Here is a 16,007-nt window from a genome sequence, read left to right on the forward strand (position 1 = left end):
GTTATTTATCTTTGTCACAAACTAATACACTTTTGTTAATATGCTTTGCCCAAACTAGAAATGCATAATCTCTCTCCTTTTGCTTTTGAATTGTATTCATATTGGTTGTTCATAAGCTGGCATCCATAAGAATTTTCTTGAATGACCTTTATTTGGAACAAAGCATAGAGTGATTAATATCATATATTAATTTTTGTTTAAGGGTTATGCTGAATAATTTATATGCATATATGAAGAAGACACATAGGCTAAAGAGTATTTTGTGCTCAAATTTTATAGGATGCCAAGGGAGTTAGGATGTTAGGTGATCAATTTCGTCACAATATTAAAAAAATGCCTAAAATATCAACACTAATGCTTTTATTAATTTATTAATCTATTCAAATCTTGTTGTTAACCCAACACTTCAAAAGGGTTACACCTCCTAAATTCTCTTAATCAAATATATTACCACATGTAATTAATATAATTAGGCATATATAATAAACTCAGATCCTCTTATTTAGTTCAACATATATGCTAAAGACTTTTTACTAGTTTAAGAAAATTTAAAAATAGTATTTATTTGTAAAAAAATATATGTTGTCAAACACCCTTGAGAACATTCTAAACCAGTGTTCAATATATAACTTCTAATATCCTTTTTTTAAGATATAAAGTATATTCCTAATAGAAGGACAAATTTGGTCCTATATAATCTTTTCTCATAAATTAGAATTTCTCTAGCCTTGTACAATATTTTAAAATTACAATTATTTTCAGAATAAAATTTAGCTGGTATATTTGGAGCAACTCTTGGGAACAAGATAAAAATCAATCCCTTACTACTTCATTTTTTTTTTTCATAAACCAATTATAATTATTTTATGAAATATTATACCCAACCTTATAGGTTAACTAAAAAACCGTTTGTTTATTTAAAAATAAACATAGGTTTTATAAATCCATTTTCTTAAATAAAGAAATGCACTATGTATCCGAAGAACTTTTAAGCTAAAATATATGGACAATAAACTTTTATAATATTGAAGATACAAATACCAAACAATGATACAAATTAATGGAATAAATTTCTTTTTTAAATGCACTTATTTTAATTTAATAAACTTATGAAGTAATTAAATAAGTTGTTTTGTGATAGATGAAAAACCTTTATTTTAACCCTTCATGCATGTTAAACACCTCATGATGCCTATGAAGGAAGATGTAAAAAACATGCATTATATGTTTTCAATAATTGAAGATAAAATGGGTTGTGAGGGCTACATTTATCCAACTTACAATGTAATGCAAAAAAAGTTGCATGTCTATAGTAACAGTGAAAGAAAAACCTTCCCCATCACTAATCCAATCAAAGGTGCAATCCCCTTCACATCTTATAAATTTGTAAAAAATATTGTAATAAGGTTATAAAATAGTTTTCATTTAATTGATTAGTAGGTTTTTCCAAAAAAAATAATAATAAATAACAGATCCAATAAATAATATAATATTAAAAAGTATATTTTAAATCTAATTAAATCTGATAAGATAAGTTTATAAGATGAAATTTGCAACCATTTATTACGAGGTAGACTTTAAAAATTCAACACCATAAAACCGGCTCATGAGGTGAGGTTTGCACCCCACTTATGGGGTGACATGATAAGTCCAACAAACACTCGCTAAGATAGCATATTACGAAGTGAACTTTAAACCTAACTCAATCCCATAAACCCGATTCATGGGATGAGGTTTGCACCCACTTATATACAATGAAATATCTTAATCTCTAGTCGATGTGATTTCCAACATAAAAATTTAAACATTACTTTCAACATAAAATCTTAGAAAACAAAAAAGTTTCATTAATGTAAAGTGTTTAAGCATATGATTATTATTAGTAGAGTAGCTAGGGTTGGTCTATGATGATGATGAACAGAGAGCCAGGTGTATAAAGGCACACGTGAATTTGATTGTGAATGGAACTTGTTTTCGTGTGTTGTTCCAAGTCAACCTAATTGACAAATTCCTGCAACATGATTTCAGATTCAAGGCATTAACAGGGAGAGAAGAAAATTGCATGTAGGTAATATAATAATTACAAGAAGAAGAAGAATAGTTGAAAAGATGAAGAGTTTGATGGGGTAGACCAAAACCGTGTGAAATATCACAATCATGTAAAAGAAAAGAACAAGGAATAGTGGAGATTAGGGAATTTGATGACAGGGTTTGGCAGATGAGGCAATTGCTGCATATTTTTTTGACTATTTCAATTTTTATTTGGTTTTTATTTTTGTGGTTAGGTAAATGCAGGTTCCCCATTTTTAGGTATTGAAATTTGGGTGAGAGGGTCACGTGTGTGTCATAAATGTCTCCATGGAAATAGTGAGATTTCTTGAGTAGTTTAGTTTAGTGTTGTTGAAGAAGAAGAAGAAGAAGAAGAAGGGTAATCAAACCCTTCATTGCAATAGTACTCATCATGTTTTCCCCATTTGAAGAAATGATTCTTAATGCAATTAGGTTTTAAATTATTTTGAAAGATGTTATTTGACAACTACATACAATCTTTTAAAAAATTTACATTTCTTTACATGGATTTATATTTCAGTAAAAAATTATATTTTTCTTCTACTTTTAACACTTATAATATTATATCAATCTATTATTGAGTTGTCAACCTAGACTCAATTATTTTTGCTAGTTTCATAATGGTTTTTAATATAAAAAACATTACAAACAAATGTAATTAATGTAATGACCTTGCACCCTAAGTTCCAACTCTTAACCATGTTTTTTTAGAAAAAAAACCTAATAAAAAAAATTTACAAAATTTTTTCAGAAAAAATTATTTGTAAACACTTTTACAAAAATCAAATAAGATCTTCTATAAGTTCTAATTAGTTTATACACAACTTAAAAATGAGAATTTGGAGAAATCATATGAAATTATGCAAATTAGTTTATAAATTTTAGTTAATGAAAAAAAATTATTTAATCTTTCCTTCTTATTTTCTTGTGTTTATGAAAAAAATATTTCATTTATTGTTTTTACTTTTTTATGTTTATTCAAACTTTATAATTATAGGACTCACTCCTTTCTCTTTTTTCTTTCATAGATATTAATTTTTTAGACAATCAAATTAGACACATTAAAATCAAACACTAATCAATACGAGTTATTTCTCCTAAAATAGATTTGAATCTTTGTTTATCATGTTGCGTTTTTTTTTTACCGGTATAAAGAAGAAGTGTGATTGTTCATCCATCTTCCTAGAATTTGAATATAATGTTGTGTTCTTACAAGATCAGATCTCTCTTACACAAGTCACACCTTCTTCACACTTTCTGCTTCTCAATTAGTTGTTTTCCGTCTTCAGCTTCCTGGGTTAGAGTGCACAAGGGAAGTATTAAATACTCCGACGCTCAAGTCAAATATGTTTGAATCTAGTTATATGTGAGAGTGAGAAGTTCATTACTTTACAAACAAAGAGTGTTCACCTATTTATAGTCTTGGTTGTAAGCCTTTACATGTAGAGAAGGTTAAAACAGACCCAAATAGACTCATATCTTCTTAGTCATATTTTAAGAATATAATTGATTTCTTTAATTGCTAATCGTTTTGGTGAGTTTTCTTTAGTTAGGCCAGTGATAGTTTCGACATGCTTTCTTAATTGCTAACTACACATTCTAGCAAAGATGCCGAGGTGTCATGAGGATTTTGATCTCTACTCGCTCAGTTGGTAGTACATGTTGCAATAACATGTCTTGGTAAAACACTGGTTGTTAGTTAAGTGATGGACTGAACATATTTTTTGTGACATGATTGCAGTAAAAGGGTCCAAAATTTGGAAGTTGTACTATGCATTTTACTAGACTTGACCTATTTATGATACACACTGAAACTTCATTTGCCATAAAGATTCAAGAATGTTGGCTTGCTGAGCTGTTAAGGGCAAGAAAATATTTAGACAGAAATGCTAAGTTTAAATGCTGAATATAACCTGTCTGAGACTGTAGAGGAAAAAATATCCTGAATGGAGCTTATAAAATTTTTGAACATGCTAACTTATTCTTAAATCATGTGCTGCACAAGAAACCAAACCATGGTCTGAGCTAGGTGACACAACAGTTCCAAATGTGAAGACAAACTCAACATCAAAGTACTTGTCTTAATTACTCCAGACCTACCATTTGCATGCGAGCATTATCAAGATGTGATGAGGAACAGTTGTTATAGTTTTGTCAAAGAAGGTAGGCCAAGGCCTTACTATATTAGTGTAGATGTGTGTTCATACATAGTCCATAATAAAATTTCAGAAATGTGAACCATGTTCAACGTTCTGATAAATTTGGTGAAAGACTGCCACACCACTACTTAAAGTTAACACTCACAATAAAAGGCACACACATACTAATAAGACTCTCTTGTGCACTTGGATATTTCTTGGGAACAGTGCAGAATCTTAGCTACCACATAAAACTTCCCAATATCTAATAATCTAATGATAAAATGGGTTGGTTATCCATGTTGGCCAATCATAAACTGGCATCTAATACACGTTTTGGTGCTTTTGGGCCAAAAGAATCTTGGTTTAAGCAAGGTCTAGATTCTGGAATGTGACAGCAGCCAAGAGTGTGACACAAACTAAACTCCTATAAATCATAATAACGATGATTTGATTTCAAAGTAATCATGAGTCAATGCAGTATTTGTGTAGCCAACCATGAATGACATTTAGAATAAAATTTATATACCATTTCTTGTTGTTGAATCAAAATTAGAGTCTTACATCTGTGTGTCTACGGATGAATACTAGTGATCCTAAGGTGGACTGCTTACACGTTTGATGTGGATAGTCAGTATTGAATTAGACTCCTAATGATGATTAGTCTATAACATATACACCAGCAACCCCAAATGACTAATAATATCAATGGAATATGTTTACTTGTTAAAGTAACAGTTATATCATGTTTTTGATGCAGTGAAAGGTATTTTACTTTACACACAAGTGCATATTAATGCTTCTGTTATTAGTGTTGTCTTCTGCCAACACTTGTGATTTTGGACTGACTTAATATTTGAGTTAAAAGTATGATTATATAGGTTAGACTGTATGCAGCTAACACTGGTAATTTGCATAAAAAATGTGTGTACTAAATATTAGCTTAACTTGAGAAAACAGAACTCTAGTTATGATCAAAGATCAGCACTACTAAAAGCACATAAAAAAGTGTTTTTAAACTCAAAAGTGATGACATGGCGTCCAATTTCCAATTTTGGAGAACAATGGTGCACATCCATCTGGGAACTGATAAGAACATGGTCATGCATCCAAATCCAATCGGTTAATTTATATTTAATATTCCCTAGAGTTTTTGAAAAGTCTAATTCACTTGGTGGACCTAAAAACTTAATCCATTGTCTATAACATGCAAATACGGTTACTTTACATTCAAACCTACATGATGAAAATTTGACTAGTTGATGAGAGTGATGTCGTGCCTATCTGAAACCACTAAGGAGGCTCTCTGGTGTTGATGTGCATATCATCTTGTTTGCACTGTAGTTTCAGTCATTCTTCTTTTTGTTGATGGCAACCTTTCATGTCATTTTGCTTGGAATCATCAAAATGAAAGGAAAAACATTGAGCAAAAGCCTAAAACGACAAGGTTGAAGCACGTGGCATGGGTTGTGGCAGTGCCATGTGTAACGAAGCCGCCCACAATTGGAAAGGGAACAAAAGGGTTAGTTCATGGGTAGACGTTTAAACTTTAAACTTGGTGCAATACCAAAACACTCATCATCATTACTCTTGGTCTTCAGAATTACCTTTCCAACATTACAACCACTGTTGACAAAGAAAAAATCACTTATCATCAGTCCCTGCAAATACGGCTTTTGACAGAGAAACCAAGTTGGGTTTAATATTAATCTCTCCTAATTGGGAGGGATCAGTTGAACAAGAATTGACGTGGCTGATCTACACGAGCAGCACACACGAACAACTTTGACTGGCTTTGAAGCTGTTGATAAGACAACTGTTGGATAGGATCGGTGAACTTGAACTCTACAAGGATGAAATTGTCAAATTGTATAGTATTACTGGATAGAACAAACCAACATTGAATATGAATTGAAAATGATATATAGCAGAAAATAATAAAACTATATCTTCATTCATTTTTCTTTCTCTGAGAAAAATGAGATCAAGTGATGATTTTATTTTATTCTGTCATGTCAAATAATGAAATGAAAATTTTATTTCATTCCAGTGCATTCAATTCCACTAACTCTCTGTATATACAGGATATACTTGTACTCGTATTAGCCACCTATGGATTTATCCATTTCAAACCATCAACTATCACATCAGAAGAAGAGATCAGGATTCAATGGAATATACCCCTTGGCACATAGCAGCCCAACCAGATTATACAAAATGATATATGCCACTCGTTCACGTCTTTTTTGTATTTTACTCAGAAATAGTTATTGAACATATAATCTCTTCCTCATTATTATTATATGACAAAACTGCTGACAGTTCCACTTATTCATGAAATATCTCATTCTAGCTTTCTGATATTTAGGTCAAGTATTTCTCTAAACTATGTTGCACTTAATTGTAGAGCTTACACAATACACAATCTAGCTCATCATCAATTTTAAAGTTAAAAAATAACACCAGAACTTAGTAATTAAGGAACCATTTAAAGTGTTGAACTTTTTGCTCCCAGCAGATGAGTATCAAAAGAGAGTGAAAGAGAGAACAGATAAGATGTAATTCATTGGCTAAAAGAATAAAAAGCATGCTTGATGTAGAAACATTTAGGGAAGTCAGAAAAATCAATAATATCCAATTAAAGCCAAATGTTTGCTCGCGAATGCTATTGCCTCAGAATATGTGTTAACTTTATTTTAGAATACCTTATAACTTACAAATAGCTAATTTGGAGTCCTGACTACAACGGCTTAACATGAAAAACCAATAGCAACTTTTAGCTAACTGGTGTAACTCAAATTATCACTAACTACAGAACCCAATTCCAAGTCCAAACTAACTTAGCACCATAAGGTCACATGTTTTATTGTTGTTTCTGACTATACCATTTGATGAGATGAGATCCCTAAAGTCCGTCTAACAACTACACAACAGAATTTCTAAAAATTTGAATGAGAAACTAAAATTTTAGACAAATCTGGTAGCACAGTACTGAAGTTGGAAGCAGATAACCAAGGATGTGCAATTTAAAAGGAACAAGTTACTGCAAGAAGAAAAAAAGTTTGAATGTGTTCATGAACCTACTCTATGCAGAAATGGCCTTTAGTATACAAGAGTATAAAGACACGTGAATAAAAAAGAACATCAAAGAGTTTAAACCATAGAGGAATTAGGGCCATAACTATCAGTTTCCAAAAATACCATACACATTATCCACTATATAGTATTATAATTTTGAGCAGATATTGTTAAAAAATACTTCTAATGTAGCTATATATTTTAGAATAATAAGAACTTTTGCAAGTAATCAGTCAAACACTCCCTAGTGCGGACCCCACAAAAGAAAGACAACAGAAAAACGAGGACAGATGTTCTGGTAGCTTAAATCATTACAAATATGTACTCAACATGTCTACCAGCTTACCTCTTTAAGATCATTTATGGGCTAACTACCGACCATTAAGATGGTAAATCTCAATACCAAGACATGCAGCATTTGAGTGTTTCATTCCACATCAAAAAACGAGCAATGAAGGCAAACATACATGACTAACACATCCTAATTAACGATAAAGTGAGTTTTAAACCCAAGTTATTTTATACTAAGGCTTTTTTTTACTCCCATTATGGGTGCCCTCAAGTACAGCTAAATAGATAGTTTCAGACTAGACATTTCCATTAGTCTTAGCATTCAAGAAATGAAAAACAGACACTTAACACGCAGAATTCCAATAAAAATAATGGGTATCTACTACCAAAAAACCAAGAAGCAAAATTTAAGGTAAAAATCTTGATAACAAAAGGAAAACAGCAAAATTAAGCAGTCAACTCACTGAAAGCACCAATTGCTCTCAGCATTCTCCTGCCATTTCCTTGATACTTTCATTAATAGTGAAAAGAAAAATTTGCAATATCAAAATAACTTAATTTTCTAAATCGATCTCCAACAAGCAATATCTAAATGACTCAAGTATATTAAACTTGCCCGGATGCAAGATTTTGAATTCAACAATCATTATAAACCTCAACTATAGAAAATTTTAATTAGCAAATAACAAATAGAACCAACAGAAAACACAACCGCCCTAATACATGGTCAAAAATAAAAATGCAGCGGAGGACTCAACAAGCAAAACCACACAGGCTTGCACGGAGCCACAACAAGCAACAGTTTCTTACATCAATCGCTCATAGACAACATCATCCAACTGATTAAATCTTCTTAATTTTCTTAGCCTTCACACTTTTCACAGCCTTAACACTTTTCACAGCCTTCACCTTCACTTCCCCTGTTTTAATCTTCTTCAAGTCCCCTTTCTTCGTCTTCTTCACACCTGATTCTTCATCCCTAACAACCAATTCACTTCCATTCTTCACCTTTTTCTTCTTCTCCTTGGCACTAGACTCCTTATCCTCAGCAAACAATTCACTTCCACTCTTCCCCTTTTTCCTCTTCTCCTTTACACCAGACGATTTCTTCAACTTCTTCTCACCACTCAACACACTCGAATCCCCTCTCTTCCTCTTCTCATTCACCTTATCATCACTCGCCAATTCATTTTCAATCTCATCCCCACCACCACTCTCATCCATATACCTAACTTCATGAATCCTCCCCTTCTTCTTCGCCGATTCACGAACCTCCCCGTCCTTTTTCTTCCTCTTGTTCTTCTCCTTTATCTCAGCTTGCTCGTTAGCACCCTCAATCCTCAACTTCACATCCGGAACCACCTGATACACCGGCAACGCGACACTCTCCATCATCTTCAAATGCAGCGACCGCACATTCCCCCACTTCTTCGGCACAACCTCCACAATCCCCTCAACCGCAGCCACCACATTCTCCACAATCGAGTCCTTCTCCATCCCCACCTTCGCAACCCTAACCACGCTACACGTGCCGGTCCGCATGAACAGCATCGCGGACGAGCACGCCTTCTCCACCTGCTCCTTCCAGTTACTCTTCTTCAGATCCACCGGCACCGGCAACTTCCTCTTCTTGAAAAACTGCTTCCCGAGTAGCCGAGGAAGCAACGGCACAATACTCTTCTCCGAAAAAAACAAATCGTAGGAATCACAGAGCTTCCGCTTCGCCTCAAAAGCGCGATAATCGGAGGCCAGCTTTGACAGTTTGAGGACTTTCGCGATGGGGATGGACTCGGATTGGATCCTGGCCTGGGCCTGCGCCTTGGTCACGCGGGCCTTGTTGGGCCGGTCGTCGAGGATGAGACACTGTTCGGAGAACTCCGAAAGGAGGGAGTGAGGGAGAGGAATCTTGTATGGGTTAACGCGCGATTTCGAGGGAACCTTCTTCAGCGTTACGATGAGGTACACGAATTCATCATCTTGGTCGAAGAGTTTGGGCTTCTGAGTCTCCGATTGGGAACGACGCCATTTGAGAAGCCCATCTACGGCTTTCGAGACTGTGGTGGGGTCTAGGTTCTCGGAAGCCATGCGCGAAGGTAGGGTTTAGGGTTTAACAAGATAGAGTTCAGAGATGAAGAAGAAAGAAGAAGAAAACGAAGAAGGAGAATTAGGGTTTTGGTGGTCAGAGTTGGGATATAAGGGGTTTGACTTTTGATTTGGGCCGTTGAATAGTTCTGGACCTTGGCCCAAATCTAATTACAATTAAACAGAAAAACTATTGTTGTTGTTTTCTTCTTTTAAAAACAAATAAAACTATAGTGAAAATAATTAGGAAAAAGGAATTAAAATAATTTAAGAATAAAAAAAATATGATAACTCTACGGGACATGTATTTTTAATCATCATTATTATATTCTTTTTTGGAATATTAATATCACAAATAGTCAAACTTAATGAATTAAACTACACAAAGATTTATATAATAAAAATAAATTGTGAGTTTCTAAATAATTTATACTTCTTTTGAAAAGTAAATAAGATATTGTTTAAAGTACAGTTTTGGAAGTAATAGAGTGAATTAAAAAGTCAGGACAATACTAAAAAATCAAAGATTATAATACATTAAAAATTAATCGATGCATAAACAATTTCATGAAATTATCCTATTTATATAAAATGATAAATGCATTACTTAATTGAGTTATATATATAATCAATTTATTTTAATTAAAAATACTTTTATCTTACCCTGCTAATTAATATTCTCTCTTTTTATGAGTCATGTTAACATTAAGGAAATGTTATAAATATAAAATTAACCCTGAATTTTACAAAAAAACTAAAACTGAAAACAACTATATTTAGAGTTAAGTAGATATTAGAATAAGGAAAAATTGAATGCAATCTTCATATTCCACTTTCATGTGCAGCAATTATTTAGGTGTATATGTGACAAGGGAATCAATTAAATAATATAAAAGAAATTTTTTGAGAGAGAGAAATCTATAAGATGGTAATTTTATGGGGAAAATTGACTTTCCTAAAAAAATTTAAAATACTTGCATGAGATATTTTATCTATTGTGATATTATTATGAAGATGAAAGATATAATTGTTATTGTTTAGATATGTTATCATATTATTTTAAAAATGAAAAATATAATTGTTATTGTTTAAATCTATTATCATATTATTCTGAAGATGAAATATATAATTGTTATTGTTTAAATTTGTTATTATGTTATTCTAAAGATAAAGAAATATTTTATCTTGCGGTAATATGCAAGTTAGTGATATATTAATTAATAGTTGTTGAGAATAAAATAGGAGCAACCGAGAATAATGGTGCATATGTTAAACATAATGTTTTCCTACGGTTAGCACCTAAAGATAAAGTGGTGCCGGTTAGAAGGTGGTTTTTCTGTTATGATTATATGTTGTTTTGTTGAGATTACATTCTTGTTAGATAAAGTTATTGACGGAATATCTATAAAATGGGCTTGAGACCTCTGTTGTTTCTGAATACTACGACCGAAACTGATTTGATATCTCTAGTGCTCTCATTGACTTAATCATTGGAGTGTAATCAATCGGTAGAGTCCCTCTGTCCAATGGAGCCAAATTCCAAACTTGCCAGAAAAGACAGATCAGAAGCGGAGTTCTCCATCTAGTCCACTCCGAGGTCAACCGACGAGAATATATATATATATATATATATATATATATATATATATATTAATTTACATAACTTAATATAATATAATTTTATGTAACATTTCATAATTTTGTATGATTACCTAATGTTTAAATTATAATTGGAGTCCGTTGGACGTGTTTTTGCTATAAAAGAAAAAAAAATTATAAAAAATTTATAGTTTTATTAAATTTTATAATTTATAAATTTTATATATATATATATATATATATAAATAAATGAAAAAATTATCAGTGACAAATAAAAAAAAACAAATTCATACTAAAAAACAAAACAAAAATTCACACTCTTGCAGAAGAATTAAACAAAAAGAAATGTAGTGATAGTTGTCGTTTATTAATCAAATTAAAAAAATTCAACATAGATAGGTTAACAAAATGAATCCAATTACGAATTCAATGAAACAGAGTTCAAAACCTATTTGCAACCAATAACAATAAAGTGAATTGGTGTTTGTGTTTGTTTAGCAAGAAAATATAATAAACATGGTAAAATGAACAAAAAAAAAATAGGGTAAATTGAATCAAAGATGCGTTGATCCAATTCAACCGAATCTTATCCGCAAAACATGTGTGTTTATTGACATAGTCAATCACTACAAGAAAATCATTAAATAGAAACTAATTTTAGAGATCAAAATAATTAGTTACTATATTAACTAAATTAGATATCATTTTATAAACTAAAAAATTATTGATATCCAAAGTAATTTTTATTAATACAAATTTATAAAGTAGTTTCTAAATTTGTATAACATTAGTTACCAAAATTTTAGCTACTAAATTAAAATGATGTAGTCAAGGTTGTTAAAACCTTATTCTTATTTTATTTTTTCTATTACACTCTTTGTTTATAATTCATGCTAAAAGGTTTTACTGTTTTTTAATATGGTTGTAGGAAAATAGTTCTTTGTGTTATGAATAATTTGAATATTTTAAGGAAATTTATTATCCCCTTAATTTAAATCTATCGATAATGGATTGACATATAGTGAAATACATGTTGTTGTACATGGTGATAGTCTTAATATGTTTATAACTCTTGTTAAGTCAAAGATATTGTTTCTAAAATTGTTGTTGCCTTGTTAGAAGATGGTAAAATGTCGATAAATAAAATAAAATTAGGAATATTAAAAAAATAAAAAATAAAATTAAGGACATGTTATTGTTGATTCAATATCTTTTTAATTTAATGTTTTTGTTATCTGATAAAAAAAATTGAGGCTCAACTACACCAAGAAAGGGAGGTGAACTGTTTTAAAAAATTTCTTAAATTTTTTTTAAACAAGTCTAATTAAAAAAGTGAATGCAATTAATTGAGGAATAAAGATTGATAAAAATTTACATAATATAAAAAAATAGTAAGAACTATATATAAAAATTTATATGTGACGAGAGAGATTACACGAAGATTTATATTGATTCATATTACAATAGATTCTACATCAAGTTTCAATTATTCAACATCAGAACATTCAATATTTTCTACATTTATATGTCAATTATAAACACTCAACACATGCGAGACATATACAAATAGAAAAAGAACATATATCAACTCCTAAACACACTCAAGGGGGATGTGTTCTACTCTTGGATCAACCGAGAGAAATCCAACAAACAACTATTAAAAAACCTTCAAGAGTACAACATATCAACTCAAGAGAAAACAATTTGGGATTAACCCAAAAACACAATAATGAAAATAAGTTATCAAATAAACAACAAAAGTAGCCACAGGTGAAATTCTAACATTAATACACAACCTTTTAAACTTTTTGAGAAAACCAAGAGAGTTGAAAGATTTCTTGACAAATTCTTGGATGTACTCTTGGAACAACGTGAAAATAACTCAATTCTATCACTTTAAATAATTTAGATTGCACTTTGTAATGTTTGATAAAAGTTATCGTGGAATGAATAAGAAGTTCAATTTATAGATTTTTCGAAAAGTTGTTTAAAAACTTATTTAAGTACAAGTAATTGATTATCTTAAGTTGTTAATATATTATCCTCATAAAATGTGAATTTTAGTGAAAAACACTCTTTGTTTTAATCAATTATGTTACCAATTAATCAGATATTTTGGTCTTCATCATTTCTAAAAAAAAACTTAAGAACATGTTAATCATTTATTAACCTTGTTAATGGTATCCTTAGAGACGAGCTAAAAAAATCATTTGTTTGTTCTCTATTTTAATCATTTATCAAAATTGATAATCGATTATCCTGTTATGGAAACATACGAACAATAGATTAATTGATTACATAAGAACTTAATCGATTAAACTAAAATTAAAACATTCATCAAAACATTTTATATTTTCAAAACAAGTTTTATGATTAAGGTGGTGTACTAAACTGGAGCATTACTATTTTACAGTAAGTGTAAGTAATAAATTTGTCCCTAAGGACAGATATCAAACATACAAGGAACAATTAGATTCATTAAATATAAGACAATATGTAAAAGTTTGTTGAAAAATGTTGTTTGTACGGTGAATTTGGAAGAAATTAAATAAAACAAAGTAAAATATTTGTATGAGTCAATTGGGATTGGGGTTCATCCTTATCACTCGTCTGTATTTTTACAAAAGATTATAACATTCAATCTTGATTGATATTGATGCATATAAAAGTCATTCATATTGATTCCTCACATACAAGATTATTAAAAGAGTCTCCTAAATATTGATTCCTCACATACAAGATTATTAAAAGAGACTCCTAAATATGGATTCCTCGCATATTTATAAAAACTCCTTATTATTACTAAAAAATGTTATAAAAGCAATTAACATTCAAATATGTTAAGCATTATCATTTAGGTCAGATTTTTATAAGTATTTTCCAGTCAAATCTAAGGATCGATCATGAATAATTCAAGCTTTGAGAATAAAAAGATAATATCAATCATCAATCAAGAACTGAAATATTATAAATAAATATCACCTTAATACATAATCTCCCAAAGAGAAAAATTAGTCACTCATGTTGGCCATTATAAGCATGAAAAACAAGAAAATAAGATCCAATATGATATTCTCTTAGTGATATTTAGGGATATACCTCACGACTTCTATTTAACCTATGCATAATATATCATTTTGCTTCATCTTTCCTTAAATTCCTGAAAATAACACATTTTTATAAATAAATAGTTCTTATTCATCTCAGAATCCAAAAATATGTAAAAAGGTTCAAATTTCTAAATTAGAGGTGGAATTATAAATATTTTATCAATTAAAGTCCATAAGTATCTATCTTTTTATATGAAATATTACTAAATTATAATACTTATCAAGCCCTTATGATTTACCTTGTGTGCAAGACTCACACACATGAAATGAAAGATATAATAATCGATACATCTTCAACACCAACTTCTTTAAAATCCTTCAAGAAGCATGCCTTAACTTTATTCTTCAAATCTAACATTTTAGATTTTTAAATTATTGTTGGTAGAGTTGGAGTACCTATAAATATTCTCATTCCAAATTCTGAATATGTTTTTGGTGATTTGATTGATTTTTCTTATGTTTATATTGTAAAGTAGATCAACATTTCTTATTTTAGAAAAAGAGCTATTTTAACTCTACCTTAAAGATTGTTTCACATGTAAATAAATATACCATCACATGGGATCATAAATCATATATTTTAGTTCAGATTCTCTATGTACGCGACAAATGATAAATCAAATTACTTTCTTATTTTTTAAATTGAAATTCCTCTCCCTATCATTTCATGGTCAACAAAGATTTGTAATGTTATAAATGTATTCAAATTCTCTATGTATAAAAGAGTGATGTTCAAAGGTTGAATTAGAAAAATTATCTGTTTTAATGCTCCATTTCAACTAATTGATCAATCAAATAATGAGGACAAAGCTACAAGTAGAGAGATTAAAAATTCAGGTTACTGAATGTTAGGTTTTAACTAGAAGTAAAAATGGTCATATGATTCTTATTCCTATAATGGTTTGGTTCCAAGTAATCAAACATTACATATTAAATTTAAGAGGAGATTTACTTTCATCATATCTCTTGGTATGATAATAAATAAATCTTTAGTTTAGAGTTTATTTATGTAAAAATTCATTTACCAAAACCTATGTTTATATATGAACAACTATATGTTGCCATTTCTATCGTTAAGGTAAATAAAGTTAGAAGTTGGTTATGGTGTAATTTTGTATAAGAGTTGAATTATTTCTTAAGTGGTTCTATTTTTATTTTTTTTATTATTGATAAAAAAAACAAGAACATCAAATATTTCTTTTTAATCATGATAATTTAAGTACAAAATTGTATAATCAATGTTTCTAACCTTAAATTATTTTTCAGTTTATCATATTTTTAAATTTTTAATTTATTGTTTTCTTAAATATTTCTATCCTCATATTATTAATTATGTTAATTTGATTAATTATTTTATATTTCTATGTTGCATTATCTTATGGGGAGAGTTTGTAAATGGATGTTTTCAATATTCTTGGTATTTATCACAACTTTTCAACTCTATGAATACCATAACAAGATGGTATAGCAGAGGAGAAGAATAAGTCATTGCAAAAAAAAATAACTACCACTATATTGAATTTTAATTGGACTCCAAATAACTTTTGTTTGAAGCAATAAATGCAACATATTATCCTTTTATATGTCATTGTTTCATTTTAAACACTAAGGCTAACCCGAATGTTTAATTCCAAAAGTG

The 16,007-nt window shown here is 30.1% G+C and overlaps 1 protein-coding gene across 1 annotated transcript; it reads right to left on the reverse strand.

Annotated features, from left to right (window-relative positions):
* Positions 1–8,181: 8,181 nt before the first annotated feature.
* LOC137835035 (uncharacterized) lies at positions 8,182–9,828 on the reverse strand. The gene has a single exon (XM_068643334.1). It carries the CDS (start codon positions 9,660–9,662, stop codon positions 8,421–8,423), a length of 1,242 nt encoding a protein of 413 aa, XP_068499435.1. The 5' UTR covers positions 9,663–9,828; the 3' UTR covers positions 8,182–8,420.
* Positions 9,829–16,007: the final 6,179 nt, after the last annotated feature.

Source organism: Phaseolus vulgaris, chromosome 5 (assembly GCF_000499845.2).
Source record: "Phaseolus vulgaris cultivar G19833 chromosome 5, P. vulgaris v2.0, whole genome shotgun sequence".
Lineage (NCBI taxonomy): Eukaryota > Viridiplantae > Streptophyta > Magnoliopsida > Fabales > Fabaceae > Phaseolus > Phaseolus vulgaris.

What these genes read in the sequence shown, in the direction of transcription:
- LOC137835035 (XM_068643334.1), bottom strand. Translation starts at nt 9,662, where the DNA reads ATGGCTTCCGAGAACCTAGACCCCACCACAGTCTCGAAAGCCGTAGAT.